The 12489-nt window shown below is 41.1% G+C and overlaps 1 protein-coding gene across 2 annotated transcripts in view; it reads right to left on the bottom strand.

The window, feature by feature from the left end:
* Positions 1-11385: 11385 nt before the first annotated feature.
* Positions 11386-12489, bottom strand: part of CYP2C9 (cytochrome P450 family 2 subfamily C member 9) — a 48490-nt gene continuing 47386 nt past the window's right edge. For both annotated transcript variants that reach the window (XM_073019557.1, XM_073019558.1), the window contains one exon: positions 11386-11786. In XM_073019557.1, coding sequence (XP_072875658.1) covers positions 11605-11786 — 182 coding nt within the window. In that variant the 3' untranslated portion in view covers positions 11386-11604. The remainder of the gene's footprint in view (positions 11787-12489) is intronic.

Genomic DNA, 12489 nt, shown 5'->3' with positions numbered 1-12489 from the left:
AATTATAAAGGAAATTCTGTGGTAAACATTGACTAAAGTTAAAGGGGTATCATCCAGTTTTTCTGTGAACTGGACATAAAAAGCATAACAGTTTTTTTTTAAGCACTAACCTTCTCTTTAACAAAAATTATAAAGGGTTAAAAAGAGTCTATAAAAATCTTACCTTATGGTGAGACATTAAAATTGGATAAATAATGTCTACAAGGTTTTACAAAAATTGAGTTTAACATTAATAGTATACTAACATAAAGTTAAATTTAGCTTATCTGCTATAAAATCATACAGAAAGCATTGTCAAATATAAAATGACATTTGGCTTTCTTAGTCTAAAAACTAATAAAAATAGGTGCTAAAAAAATTCAGAAGGGGGGGCGGAGCAAGATGGCCGAATAGGAACAGCTCCAGTCTCCAACTCCCAGCGCGAGCGACACAGAAGACCAGCGATTTCTGCATTTTCAACTGAGGTACTGGGTTCATCTCACTGGGGAGTGCCAGACGATCGGTGCTGGTCAGCTGCTGCAGCCCGACCAGCGAGAGCTGAAGCAGGGCGAGGCATTGCCTCACCTGGAAAGCGCAAGGGGGAAGGGAATCCCTTTTCCTAGCCAGGGGAACTGAGACACACAACACCTGGAAAATCGGGTAACTCCCACCCCAATACTGCGCTTTAAGCAGACAGGCACACCAGGAGATCATATCCCACACCTGGCCGGGAGGGTCCCACACCCACGGAGCCTCCCTCATTGCTAGCACAGCAGTCTGTGATCTACCGGCAAGGCAGCAGCGAGGCTGGGGGAGGGGCGCCCGCCATTGCTGAGGCTTAAGTAGGTAAACAAAGCTGCTGGGAAGCTCCAACTGCGTGGAGCTCACAGCAGCTCAAGGAAACCTGCCTGTCTCTGTAGACTCCACCTCTGGGGACAGGGCACAGATAAATAAAAGCAGCAGAAACCTCTGCAGAGGCAAACGACTCTGACAGCTTTGAAGAGAGCAGTGGATCTCCCAACACGGAGGTTGAGATCTGAGAAGGGACAGACTCCCTGCTCAAGTGGGTCCCTGACCCCTGAGTAGCCTAACTGGGAGACATCCCCCACTAGGGGCAGTCTGACACACCACACCTCACAGGGTGGAGTACACCCCTGAGAGGAAGATTCCAAAGCAAGAATCAGACAGGTACACTCGCTGTTCAGAAATATTCTATCTTCTGCAGCCTCTGCTGCTGATACCCAGGCAAACAGGGTCTGGAGTGTACCTCAAGCAATCTCCTACAGCTACAACCTACAGCTGAGGATCCTGACTGTTAGAAGGAAAGCTATCAAACAGGAAGGACACCTACACCAAAACCCCATCAGTACATCACCATCATCAAAGACCAGAGGCAGATAAAACCACAAAGATGGGGAAAAAGCAGGGCAGAAAAGCTGGAAATTCAAAAAATAAGAGCGCATCTCCCCCGGCAAAGGAGCGCAGCTCATCGCCAGCAACGGATCAAAGCTGGACGGAGAATGACTTCGACGAGATGAGAGAAGAAGGCTTCAGTCCATCAAATTTCTCAGAGCTAAAGGAGGAATTACGTACCCAGCGCAAAGAAACTAAAAATCTTGAAAAAAAAGTGGAAGAATTGATGGCTAGAGTAATTAATGCAGAGAAGCTCACAAACGAAATGAAAGAGACGAAAACCATGGCACGAGAAATACGTGACAAATGCACAAGCTTCAGTAACCGTCTCGATCAACTGGAAGAAAGAATGTCAGCGATGGAGGATCAAATGAATGAAATGAAGCGAGAAGAGAAACCAAAAGAAAAAAGAAGAAAAAGAAATGAACAAAGCCTGCAAGAAGTATGGGATTATGTAAAAAGACCAAATCTACGTCTGATTGGGGTGCCTGAAAGTGAGGGGGAAAATGGAACCAAGTTGGAAAACACTCTTCAGGATATCATCCAGGAGAACTTCCCCAACCTAGTAGGGCAGGCCAACATTCAAATCCAGGAAATACAGAGAACGCCACAAAGATATTCCTCGAGAAGAGCAACTCCAAGACACATAATTGCCAGATTCACCAAAGTTGAAATGAAGGAAAAAATCTTAAGGGCAGCCAGAGAGAAAGGTCGGGTTACCCACAAAGGGAAGCCCATCAGACTAACAGCAGATCTCTCGGCAGAAACTCTTCAAGCCAGAAGAGAGTGGGGGCCAATATTCAACATTCTTAAAGAAAAGAATTTTAAACCCAGAATTTTATATCCAGCCAAACTAAGTTTCATAAGTGAAGGAGAAATAAAATCCTTTACAGATAAGCAAATGCTTAGAGATTTTGTCACCACTAGGCCTGCCTTACAAGAGACCCTGAAGGAAGCACTAAACATGGAAAGGAACAACCGGTACCAGCCATTGCAAAAACATGCCAAAATGTAAAGACCATCAAGGCTAGGAAGAAACTGCATCAACTAACGAGCAAAATAACCAGTTAATATCATAATGGCAGGATCAAGTTCACACATAACAATCTTAACCTTAAATGTAAATGGACTAAATGCTCCAATTAAAAGACACAGACTGGCAAACTGGATAAAGAGTCAAGATCCATCAGTCTGCTGTATTCAGGAGACCCATCTCACACGCAGAGACATACATAGGCTCAAAATAAAGGGATGGAGGAAGATTTACCAAGCAAATGGAGAACAAAAAAAAGCGGGGGTTGCAATACTAGTCTCTGATAAAACAGACTTTAAACCATCAAAGATCAAAAGAGACAAAGAAGGCCATTACATAATGGTAAAGGGATCAATTCAACAGGAAGAGCTAACTATCCTAAATATATATGCACCCAATACAGGAGCACCCAGATTCATAAAGCAAGTCCTTAGAGACTTACAAAGAGACTTAGACTCCCATACAATAATAATGGGAGACTTCAACACTCCACTGTCAACATTAGACAGATCAACGAGACAGAAAGTTAACAAGGATATCCAGGAATTGAACTCATCTCTGCAGCAAGCAGACCTAATAGACATCTATAGAACTCTCCACCCCAAATCAACAGAATATACATTCTTCTCAGCACCACATCGTACTTACTCCAAAATTGACCACGTAATTGGAAGTAAAGCACTCCTCAGCAAATGTACAAGAACAGAAATTATAACAAACTGTCTCTCAGACCACAGTGCAATCAAATTAGAACTCAGGACTAAGAAACCCAATCAAAACCGCTCAACTACATGGAAACTGAACAACCTGCTCCTGAATGACTACTGGGTACATAACGAAATGAAGGCAGAAATAAAGATGTTCTTTGAAACCAATGAGAACAAAGATACAACATACCAGAATCTCTGGGACACATTTAAAGCAGTGTGTAGAGGGAAATTTATAGCACTAAATGCCCACAAGAGAAAGCAGGAAAGATCTAAAATTGACACTCTAACATTGCAATTAAAAGAACTAGAGAAGCAAGAGCAAACACATTCGAAAGCTAGCAGAAGGCAAGAAATAACTAAGATCAGAGCAGAACTGAAGGAGATAGAGACACAAAAAACCCTCCAAAAAATCAATGAATCCAGGAGTTGGTTTTTTGAAAAGATCAACAAAATTGACAGACCACTAGCAAGACTAATAAAGAAGAAAAGAGAGAAGAATCAAATCGACGCAATTAAAAATGATAAAGGGGATATCACCACCGACCCCACAGAAATACAAACTACCATCAGAGAATACTATAAACACCTCTACGCAAATAAACTGGAAAATCTAGAAGAAATGGATAATTTCCTGGACACTTACACTCTTCCAAGACTAAACCAGGAAGAAGTTGAATCCCTGAATAGACCAATAGTAGGCTCTGAAATTGAGGCAATAATTAATAGCCTACCAACCAAAAAAAGTCCAGGACCAGATGGATTCACAGCTGAATTCTACCAGAGGTACAAGGAGGAGCTGGTACCATTCCTTCTGAAACTATTCCAATCAATAGAAAAAGAGGGAATCCTCCCTAACTCATTTTATGAGGCCAACATCATCCTGATACCAAAGCCTGGCAGAGACACAACAAAAAAAGAGAATTTTAGACCAATATCCCTGATGAACATCGATGCAAAAATCCTCAATAAAATACTGGCAAACCGGATTCAGCAGCACATCAAAAAGCTTATCCACCATGATCAAGTGGGCTTCATCCCTGGGATGCAAGGCTGGTTCAACATTCGCAAATCAATAAACATAATCCAGCATATAAACAGAACCAAAGACAAGAACCACATCATTATCTCAATAGATGCAGAAAAGGCTTTTGACAAAATTCAACAGCCCTTCATGCTAAAAACGCTCAATAAATTCGGTATTGATGGAACGTACCTCAAAATAATAAGAGCTATTTATGACAAACCCACAGCCAATATCATACTGAATGGGCAAAAACTGGAAAAATTCCCTTTGAAAACTGGCACAAGACAGGGATGCCCTCTCTCACCACTCCTATTCAACATAGTGTTGGAAGTTCTGGCTAGGGCAATCAGGCAAGAGAAAGAAATCAAGGGGATTCAGTTAGGAAAAGAAGAAGTCAAATTGTCCCTGTTTGCAGACGACATGATTTTATATTTAGAAAACCCCATTGTCTCAGCCCAAAATCTCCTTAAGCTGATCAGCAACTTCAGCAAAGTCTCAGGATACAAAATTAATGTGCAAAAATCACAAGCATTCTTATACACCAGTGACAGTCAAACAGAGAGCCAAATCAGGAATGAACTTCCATTCACAATTGCTTCAAAGAGAATAAAATACCTAGGAATCCAACTTACAAGGGATGTAAAGGACCTCTTCAAGGAGAACTACAAACCACTGCTCAGTGAAATCAAAGAGGACACAAACAAATGGAAGAACATACCATGCTCATGGATAGGAAGAATCAATATCGTGAAAATGGCCATACTGCCCAAGGTAATTTATAGATTCAATGCCATCCCCATCAAGCTACCAATGAGCTTCTTCACAGAATTGGAAAAAACTGCTTTAAAGTTCATATGGAACCAAAAAAGAGCCCGCATCTCCAAGACAATCCTAAGTCAAAAGAACAAAGCTGGAGGCATCACGCTACCTGACTTCAAACTATACTACAAGGCTACAGTAACCAAAACAGCATGGTACTGGTACCAAAACAGAGATATAGACCAATGGAACAGAACAGAGTCCTCAGAAATAATACCACATATCTACAGCCATCTGATCTTTGACAAACCTGAGAGAAACAAGAAATGGGGAAAGGATTCCCTATTTAATAAATGGTGCTGGGAAAACTGGCTAGCCATAAGTAGAAAGCTGAAACTGGATCCTTTCCTTACTCCTTATACGAAAATTAATTCAAGATGGATTAGAGACTTAAATGTTAGACCTAATACCATAAAAATCCTAGAGGAAAACCTAGGTAGTACCATTCAGGACATAGGCATGGGCAAAGACTTCATGTCTAAAACACCAAAAGCAACGGCAACAAAAGCCAAAATTGACAAATGGGATCTCATTAAACTAAAGAGCTTCTGCACAGCAAAAGAAACTACCTTCAGAGTGAGCAGGCAACCTACAGAATGGGAGAAAATTTTTGCAATCTACTCATCTGACAAAGGGCTAATATCCAGAACCTACAAAGAACTCAAACAAATTTACAAGAAAAAAACAAACAACCCCATCCAAAAGTGGGCAAAGGATATGAACAGACATTTCTCAAAAGAAGACATTCATACAGCCAACAGACACATGAAAAAATGCTCATCATCACTGGCCATCAGAGAAATGCAAATCAAAACCACAATGAGATACCATCTCACACCAGTTAGAATGGCGATCATTCAAAAGTCAGGAAACAACAGGTGCTGGAGAGGATGTGGAGAAATAGGAACACTTTTACACTGTTGGTGGGAGTGTAAACTAGTTCAACCATTATGGAAAACAGTATGGCGATTCCTCAAGGATCTAGAACTAGATGTACCATATGACCCAGCCATCCCATTACTGGGTATATACCCAAAGGATTATAAATTATGCTGCTATAAGGACACATGCACACGTATGTTTATTGCAGCACTATTCACAATAGCAAAGACTTGGAATCAACCCAAATGTCCATCAGTGACAGATTGGATTAAGAAAATGTGGCACATATACACCATGGAATACTATGCAGCCATAAAAAAGGATGAGTTTGTGTCCTTTGTAGGGACATGGATGCAGCTGGAAACCATCATTCTTAGCAAACTATCACAAGAACAGAAAACCAAACACCGCATGTTCTCACTCGTAGGTGGGAACTGAACAATAAGATCACTTGGACTTGGGAAGGGGAACATCACACACCGGGGCCTATCATGGGGAGGGGGGAGGGGGGAGGGATTGCTTTGGGAGTTATACCTGATGTAAATGACGAGTTGATGGGTGCAGCACACCAACATGGCACAAGTATACATATGTAGCAAACCTGCACATTGTGCACATGTACCCTACAACTTGAAGTTTAATAATAATAAATAAATTTAAAAAAAAAAAAAAAAAAATTCAGAAGGAAAAAAGAGAGTGCTAAACCAGAGAAAAATGTTATCCAAACATCTTATGAGGGGAAATATTGTTCCAACTGCATCAAGGGACCCACTGGGGACCCCAAGGCATATGTGATGTAGTTCTCAGAGTTTATAGTGGTATAGAAATTTATACCCTGGTGAAAAAATTTACAGATAGTTGCTTAGCATGTAAGAAAACTAATAAACAAGCTATAAAAACATTACTCCTCAGGGGAAGGAATCCAAGCTTAACACCATTCCAGAATATCCAGATTGCTTCCATAGAGATGCCTCCAATTGGTTGTCTAAAGTATTTATTAGTAATAGTAGATCACCTTACTCATTGGGTAGAAACTATTTTCTTTTCAAGTACAATTGCTAATAGTGTAGTCAAGGCATTAGCTGAAAATATTATACCCAAGTTTAGATTAATAGAAAACATTTATTCAGATAATAGGACTCATTTCACTGTGCATGTCATTAAGAAATGAGCCCAGGTACTGGATATAACATGTGAATATCATACTCTCTGACACCTACCTTCAACAAGTAAGGTAAGAAGGCCTATTACACTGTTGAGAGTCTGAATTGCTCCCTAAAAAGACATAGGCCTATCCCCTTATGAGATGCTTTATAGATTGCCTTATCTACATTCAACTACTGATCTCCCTACATTTGAAACAAAAGATCAGTTTCTCAAAAATTATATACTTGGTTTATCTTCCACTTTCCCTTCCCTCAGAACAAAAGGTCTTTTAGCACAGGTGCCACCCCTAGAGTTTCCAGCACACCAGCGTCAGCCTGGGGACCACGTCATCGTCAAAAGTTGAAGAAAATGAAAGGTTCAAACCGGCCTTCGAATGACCTTACCTAGTGCTCCTAACTACCGAAACCGCAGTCTGGACAGCAGAAAAAGGATGGACCCATCACACCCTAGTCAAGAAAGTGCCGCCCCTTCCAGAGTCATGGGCCATAGTCTGAGGGGAAAACCCTATCGAACTAAAGCTAAGAAAAATTTAACTCCTTTCATCTACTCTGTTACTCCTTCTTCTTTTCTTGCTCTATTGCTGACCACCTAGTTATTGATGTACCAAGTCAATTTTGCCTCAAACTATTACTTTTGATGATTGCCTTGTTACACCCTGTGGAGACTTGTCAAGTTAGAGGCAACTCTCCACTTCAGAAAAGTACTTTATCCTTCCTAGCTCTCCTCAGACTAAAAATCTGTTAACAGGGATAAGTTAGTTTGAGAAGAGTTTGATGAAGATTCCAGTATTAACTGGAAATCTTGTCCTCCTAGATCAGAGCTTCTCTGCCAAAGTTGGTTCAATGCTCTATAAAATACTAAAGAGCAAGGATGGACCACCCCAACCAGTACTTGCAATTTCTTAAAACCATATATTCATTTTACTAAAGGAGTTATCCCTCCCCACTGTCAGCGAAACCAATGTAATCCAGTACAGATTACTGTCTCTGCTCCCCAGAGTTCTTCCCTTCATTAAGCCACTTCTATGGTATAGGAGCAGAAGTCTCAGGATCTTTTGAAATATGCTTCATTGCCTCCTCTCTTCCTGCACCCTTTTGTCCCTCTCCTAAGTTCTCCCCTAACCAAACCTTCTCTTGTTATATACCCGATGATAAAACCAAAGTAGTTGTTGTAGAGGTTAACTATTTAAAACAAACTAGGCCGGGCGCGGTGGCTCAAGCCTGTAATCCCAGCACTTTGGGAGGCTGAGACGGGCGGATCACGAGGTTAGGAGATGGAGACCATCCTGGCTAACCCAGTGAAACCCCGTCTCTACTAAAAAATACAAAAACCTAGCTGGGCGAGGTGGCGGGCGCCTGTAGTCCCAGCTACTCGGGAGGCTGAGGCAGGAGAATGGCGTAAACTCGGAGGCGGAGCTTGCAGTGAGCTGAGATCTGGCCACTGCACTCCAGCCTGGGTGACAGAGCGAGACTCCGTCTCAAAAATAAAAAAAAAAAATAAAGATAAAAATAAACAAAAATAAAATAAAATAAAAAATAAAACAAACTATAGCAATTGAAAAAGGGTATCAGGATGCAAATGCTTGGCTGGAATGGATAAAATATTCTGTTTGCACACTAAACAAAAGTGACTGAAACGCTGTGCGATAGGCAGGCCAGACGCCCAGATGTTCCCTTTCTACTTGGGTGGTCCTCTCAGAGACCGGGCATGAGTTGTATGGTAGCTCTCTTCCAGAACCCCACAACCTGGGGTGATGGGTCATGCAAGACTCTTTTACTGCTTTACCCTGAGGTTAAGAGCCCTGTGGGTCAGCCCTCAAGGGCCATCTGGCCTCCAGCCCCTGATATTAACTTCACCTCATGCCTTTCACGGCAGGGTGAAAAGTTAGCATTCCTTGAAGATTTAACAGGGTGTAGTGAAACCAAGCCTCTTCAAGAACTTACCAATCAGTCTGTCCTTGTTCATCCCTGAGCATAAGTGTGGTGGTATTATGGGGGACTATTGCTGGGTACTCTGCCAAGTAATTAGAGCAGCTCTTGTGCTCTAGTCCAATTTGCTATCCCTTTGACTCTAGCATTCCCTCAACACAATTACAAAGAAAAGAGAAAATTGTAAAGGAAGAAGTACTCTATATGGGTCCTTTGACCCCCTTGTTTATATAAATGCTATTAGAGCTCAATGAGGAGTGCCAGATGAATTTAAAACCCACGATCAAATAACTTCAGGATTTCAGTCAATATTCTGGTGGGTGAAAATTAATAAAAATGTAGTCTGGATAAATTACATCTATTATGGTCAACAGTGGTTTATTAACTACACTAGAGATGCTGTTAAAGAAATAGCAGAGAAATTAGGGGCTGCTAGCCAGATGGCTTGGGAAAATAGAATAGCCTTAGACCTTATATCAGCAGAAAGAGGAAGAGTTTGCCTCATGATTAAAACTCAATGTTGTACCTTCATCCCAAATAATACTGCCCCTGATGGAAGTATAACAAATGCATTGCAAGGTCTAACTGCTCTATCCAGTGAGTTAGCCAAAAACTCAGGGGTAAATGACCCCTTTAAAAGGTGGCTAGAAAAATCATTCAGTAAATGGAAAAAAAATCATAGCCTCAGTTCTTACTTCTCTCATGGCCGTGGTGGGCGTATTCATTCTTGTTGGGTGTTGTGTCAAACCACGCATCTGTGGGCTGATGCACAGACTCATACAGGCAGCACTTACTAAAACGTCCCTTAATTCTCCTCCACCTTATTCAGAGAAGCTTTTTCTATTAGAGAATCATGCCAAACAGCTAAGCCAAGACATGTTAAGGAAGTTTGAAGAGAAAGAATTGGAAAAATTCAAGATGAAGAATTGTTAAATATAGTGAACCCCAAGTTTCTCTTCAAAGAATCAGTATGTCAGTATGTTCAGCTCTATTATTGATTCTCCATTTTAAAGTTTAACTTCCTGGTTCCCTTCACCCAGTTGCTTCTAATTTCAGTAAACAACTTTCCCTCCAGTTCTAATCAGTAGTTCACATCTGTTCCCCTGGTCACCTGCTTTGAAATGAGTCACCCCGGTCACCTGCTCCATCCTGACTCACCCTGAGCCACCAGTTCTGTAACTGCCCTTCCTGCCAAACTACATGCCTCACCACTCTGGCTCATAGTCCTGCTCTTTTTAAAAATAACCAGTCAAAATTAGTTTAGACTATGCAGTCCAACCCTAGAAAACAGGGGATGACACAGCAGTAGAGGCTATCTCCATCAGGAATAAGAACCTCTTCCCCTCCTTCTCTCCAAGTGTGCTCTCACCCTTGTTCCATCTGCAAGGAGCATTCTTTCTGCAGAAAGTAAAAACTGCCTTGCTGAGAAAATTAAATTTATATTTGAGTGCTATTTATTTGCGGTACCAGGGAAAAAAGTGAGACACCATCTCAAAAAAAAAAAAAAAAAAAAAAAGAAAAGAAATTTGTTCATGTTTGAAGAGAGAAGCATGACAGAGCACATGAGCAGCAATATGAAAGCATGTATTTATGCTTCTTTACATTGTTCTAAGTTGGAAACATGAAGTAATAAAAGTACTCTGATTCTTTATTTAGAGATAAAGTAATAACACTTTAACACCAGACCAGGCACAGTAGTTCACACCTGTAATCTCAGCACTTTGGGAGGCTGAGGCAGGCAGATCACGAGGTCAGGAGTTCGAGACCATCCTGGCTAACACGCTGAAAACCTGTCTGTACTAAAAATACAAAATTTAGCCAGGCGCGGTGGTATGCACCTATAATCCCAGCTACTCAGAAGGCTGAGGCAGGAGAATCACTTGAACCTGGGAGGCGGAGGTTGCAGAGAGCCAAGATCGTACCACTGCACTCCAGCCTGGGTGACAGAGCAAGACTTTGTCTCAAAAAAAAAATAAAAATAAAAAAATAAAAATAAACACCAAGGTGGATATAGGAATTCTAACATTTAGCATCCATTTCTCCCTTTGGCTAATCCTCTGACTATTTCCCTACAGGTTGGAACTGCTCCTGGACACAGTTTCTCACTTTCAAATCCAATCCTCAAGTAGCTCTAACACTCAGCCAAAATAGCTTCCCGACCCTCTTCCCCTTTGTCCTTTCTGTCCTCATCATTTTGAGAACCAGCATGGCCTCCTGGAACTCTATTTTGTTTAATTACTCACCTACGTTATGCATAAAAGAAGGAAGGTCTAATAAACTGACTCAGCAAATAATAACTTTTTTTATTTAGAACATGCAAAGAAGAAATGCCTTTGAATTATAATACACAAATCATCTTTCTCTATTTAACACTGATAACATATTAATAACTCAACATTAGATAAGTATTAGCATTATGTGACAGTCAATGCAACTGTTAGAGAGTATGGAGAATAGTAGATATATTTGCACAGTGAAACATAGGAAACTCTCCTTAATGGAAGCTGAATGTTCACTAGATCTTGAGGGAAAGGAAAATGTGAGATGACAGGCCAGAAAAGGTATAGCAGATAGTGAAAGGTGGATAACCCCCCGGAGGAAAGAGAGCTGCAGGGACAGCACAGCAGCAGCCAGACCATCTGCTCTTCTTTAGACAGGGATGAAGCACAGCTGGTAGACGGGTGGCACAGAGACAAATCCATTGAAAACTGGAGTGGTGTCAAGATCCTTTAAGTCAACCAGAGATTTCAGATTGAAGTTCTGTAAAATGGAGGTCAGGAATAAAAACAGCTCCATGCGGGCCAGGGCTTCTCCCACACAAATCCGTTTTCCTGAAAATAGAAAACACAGAGATCTGTTATTCCTCATGTGTAACTGTGACAGTGACAAACACTGTCTCTATAACTGGCACAAACAGAATATGTAATAACTGTTCAGTGAATCACAGGAAGGATGAGGAGATAGATGGGTGGTTGGGTGCATGCATGAGTGAATGGATGGATGGGTGGATGGATAAATGGATGAATGGATGGATGGATAGGCAACTGAAAAAATGAATGGACATACTTACTCTTCCCCTAATATCAAATCTTAACACGCACCCTGTATTCAATAAACATTTATTGAGTACCAGCTACATGCCAAGCACTTTATTAAAATCTTTCTACAGACTTTAAATGTCTTCATCAATCTTTCTTTAGAAACATACGTTCCTTGTCAAGTGGGTTGAACTGAGAAGGACTTAGAGGAGGAGGCTAACATACTGTATTTCCCTTTGTATTTCTGGCTCAATACGCAGTCAAAGATTTTTTTTTCCCCTAGGTACTTTCAGGAGCACATGTCTAAACATGTCACCTTCTCACTTTAAAACTTTCAATGACTTCCCTGTCTGTCCTATAGAATAAAGTCCCAATAGATTGACCTGGACCCTCACATTCTGTTTCCAGTCTGATGATTCATATAACTCCTTACACTCTTCACATCCCCTACTCTCAACTCTAGGCATAGCCACTCATCATCGGCCTCTAGCACACT

This window comes from Chlorocebus sabaeus, chromosome 9, assembly GCF_047675955.1.
Source record: "Chlorocebus sabaeus isolate Y175 chromosome 9, mChlSab1.0.hap1, whole genome shotgun sequence".
Taxonomy (NCBI): domain Eukaryota; kingdom Metazoa; phylum Chordata; class Mammalia; order Primates; family Cercopithecidae; genus Chlorocebus; species Chlorocebus sabaeus.
Note: the sequence above shows the minus strand (reverse complement) of the source record. Positions and strands in the feature narration are given on the sequence as shown.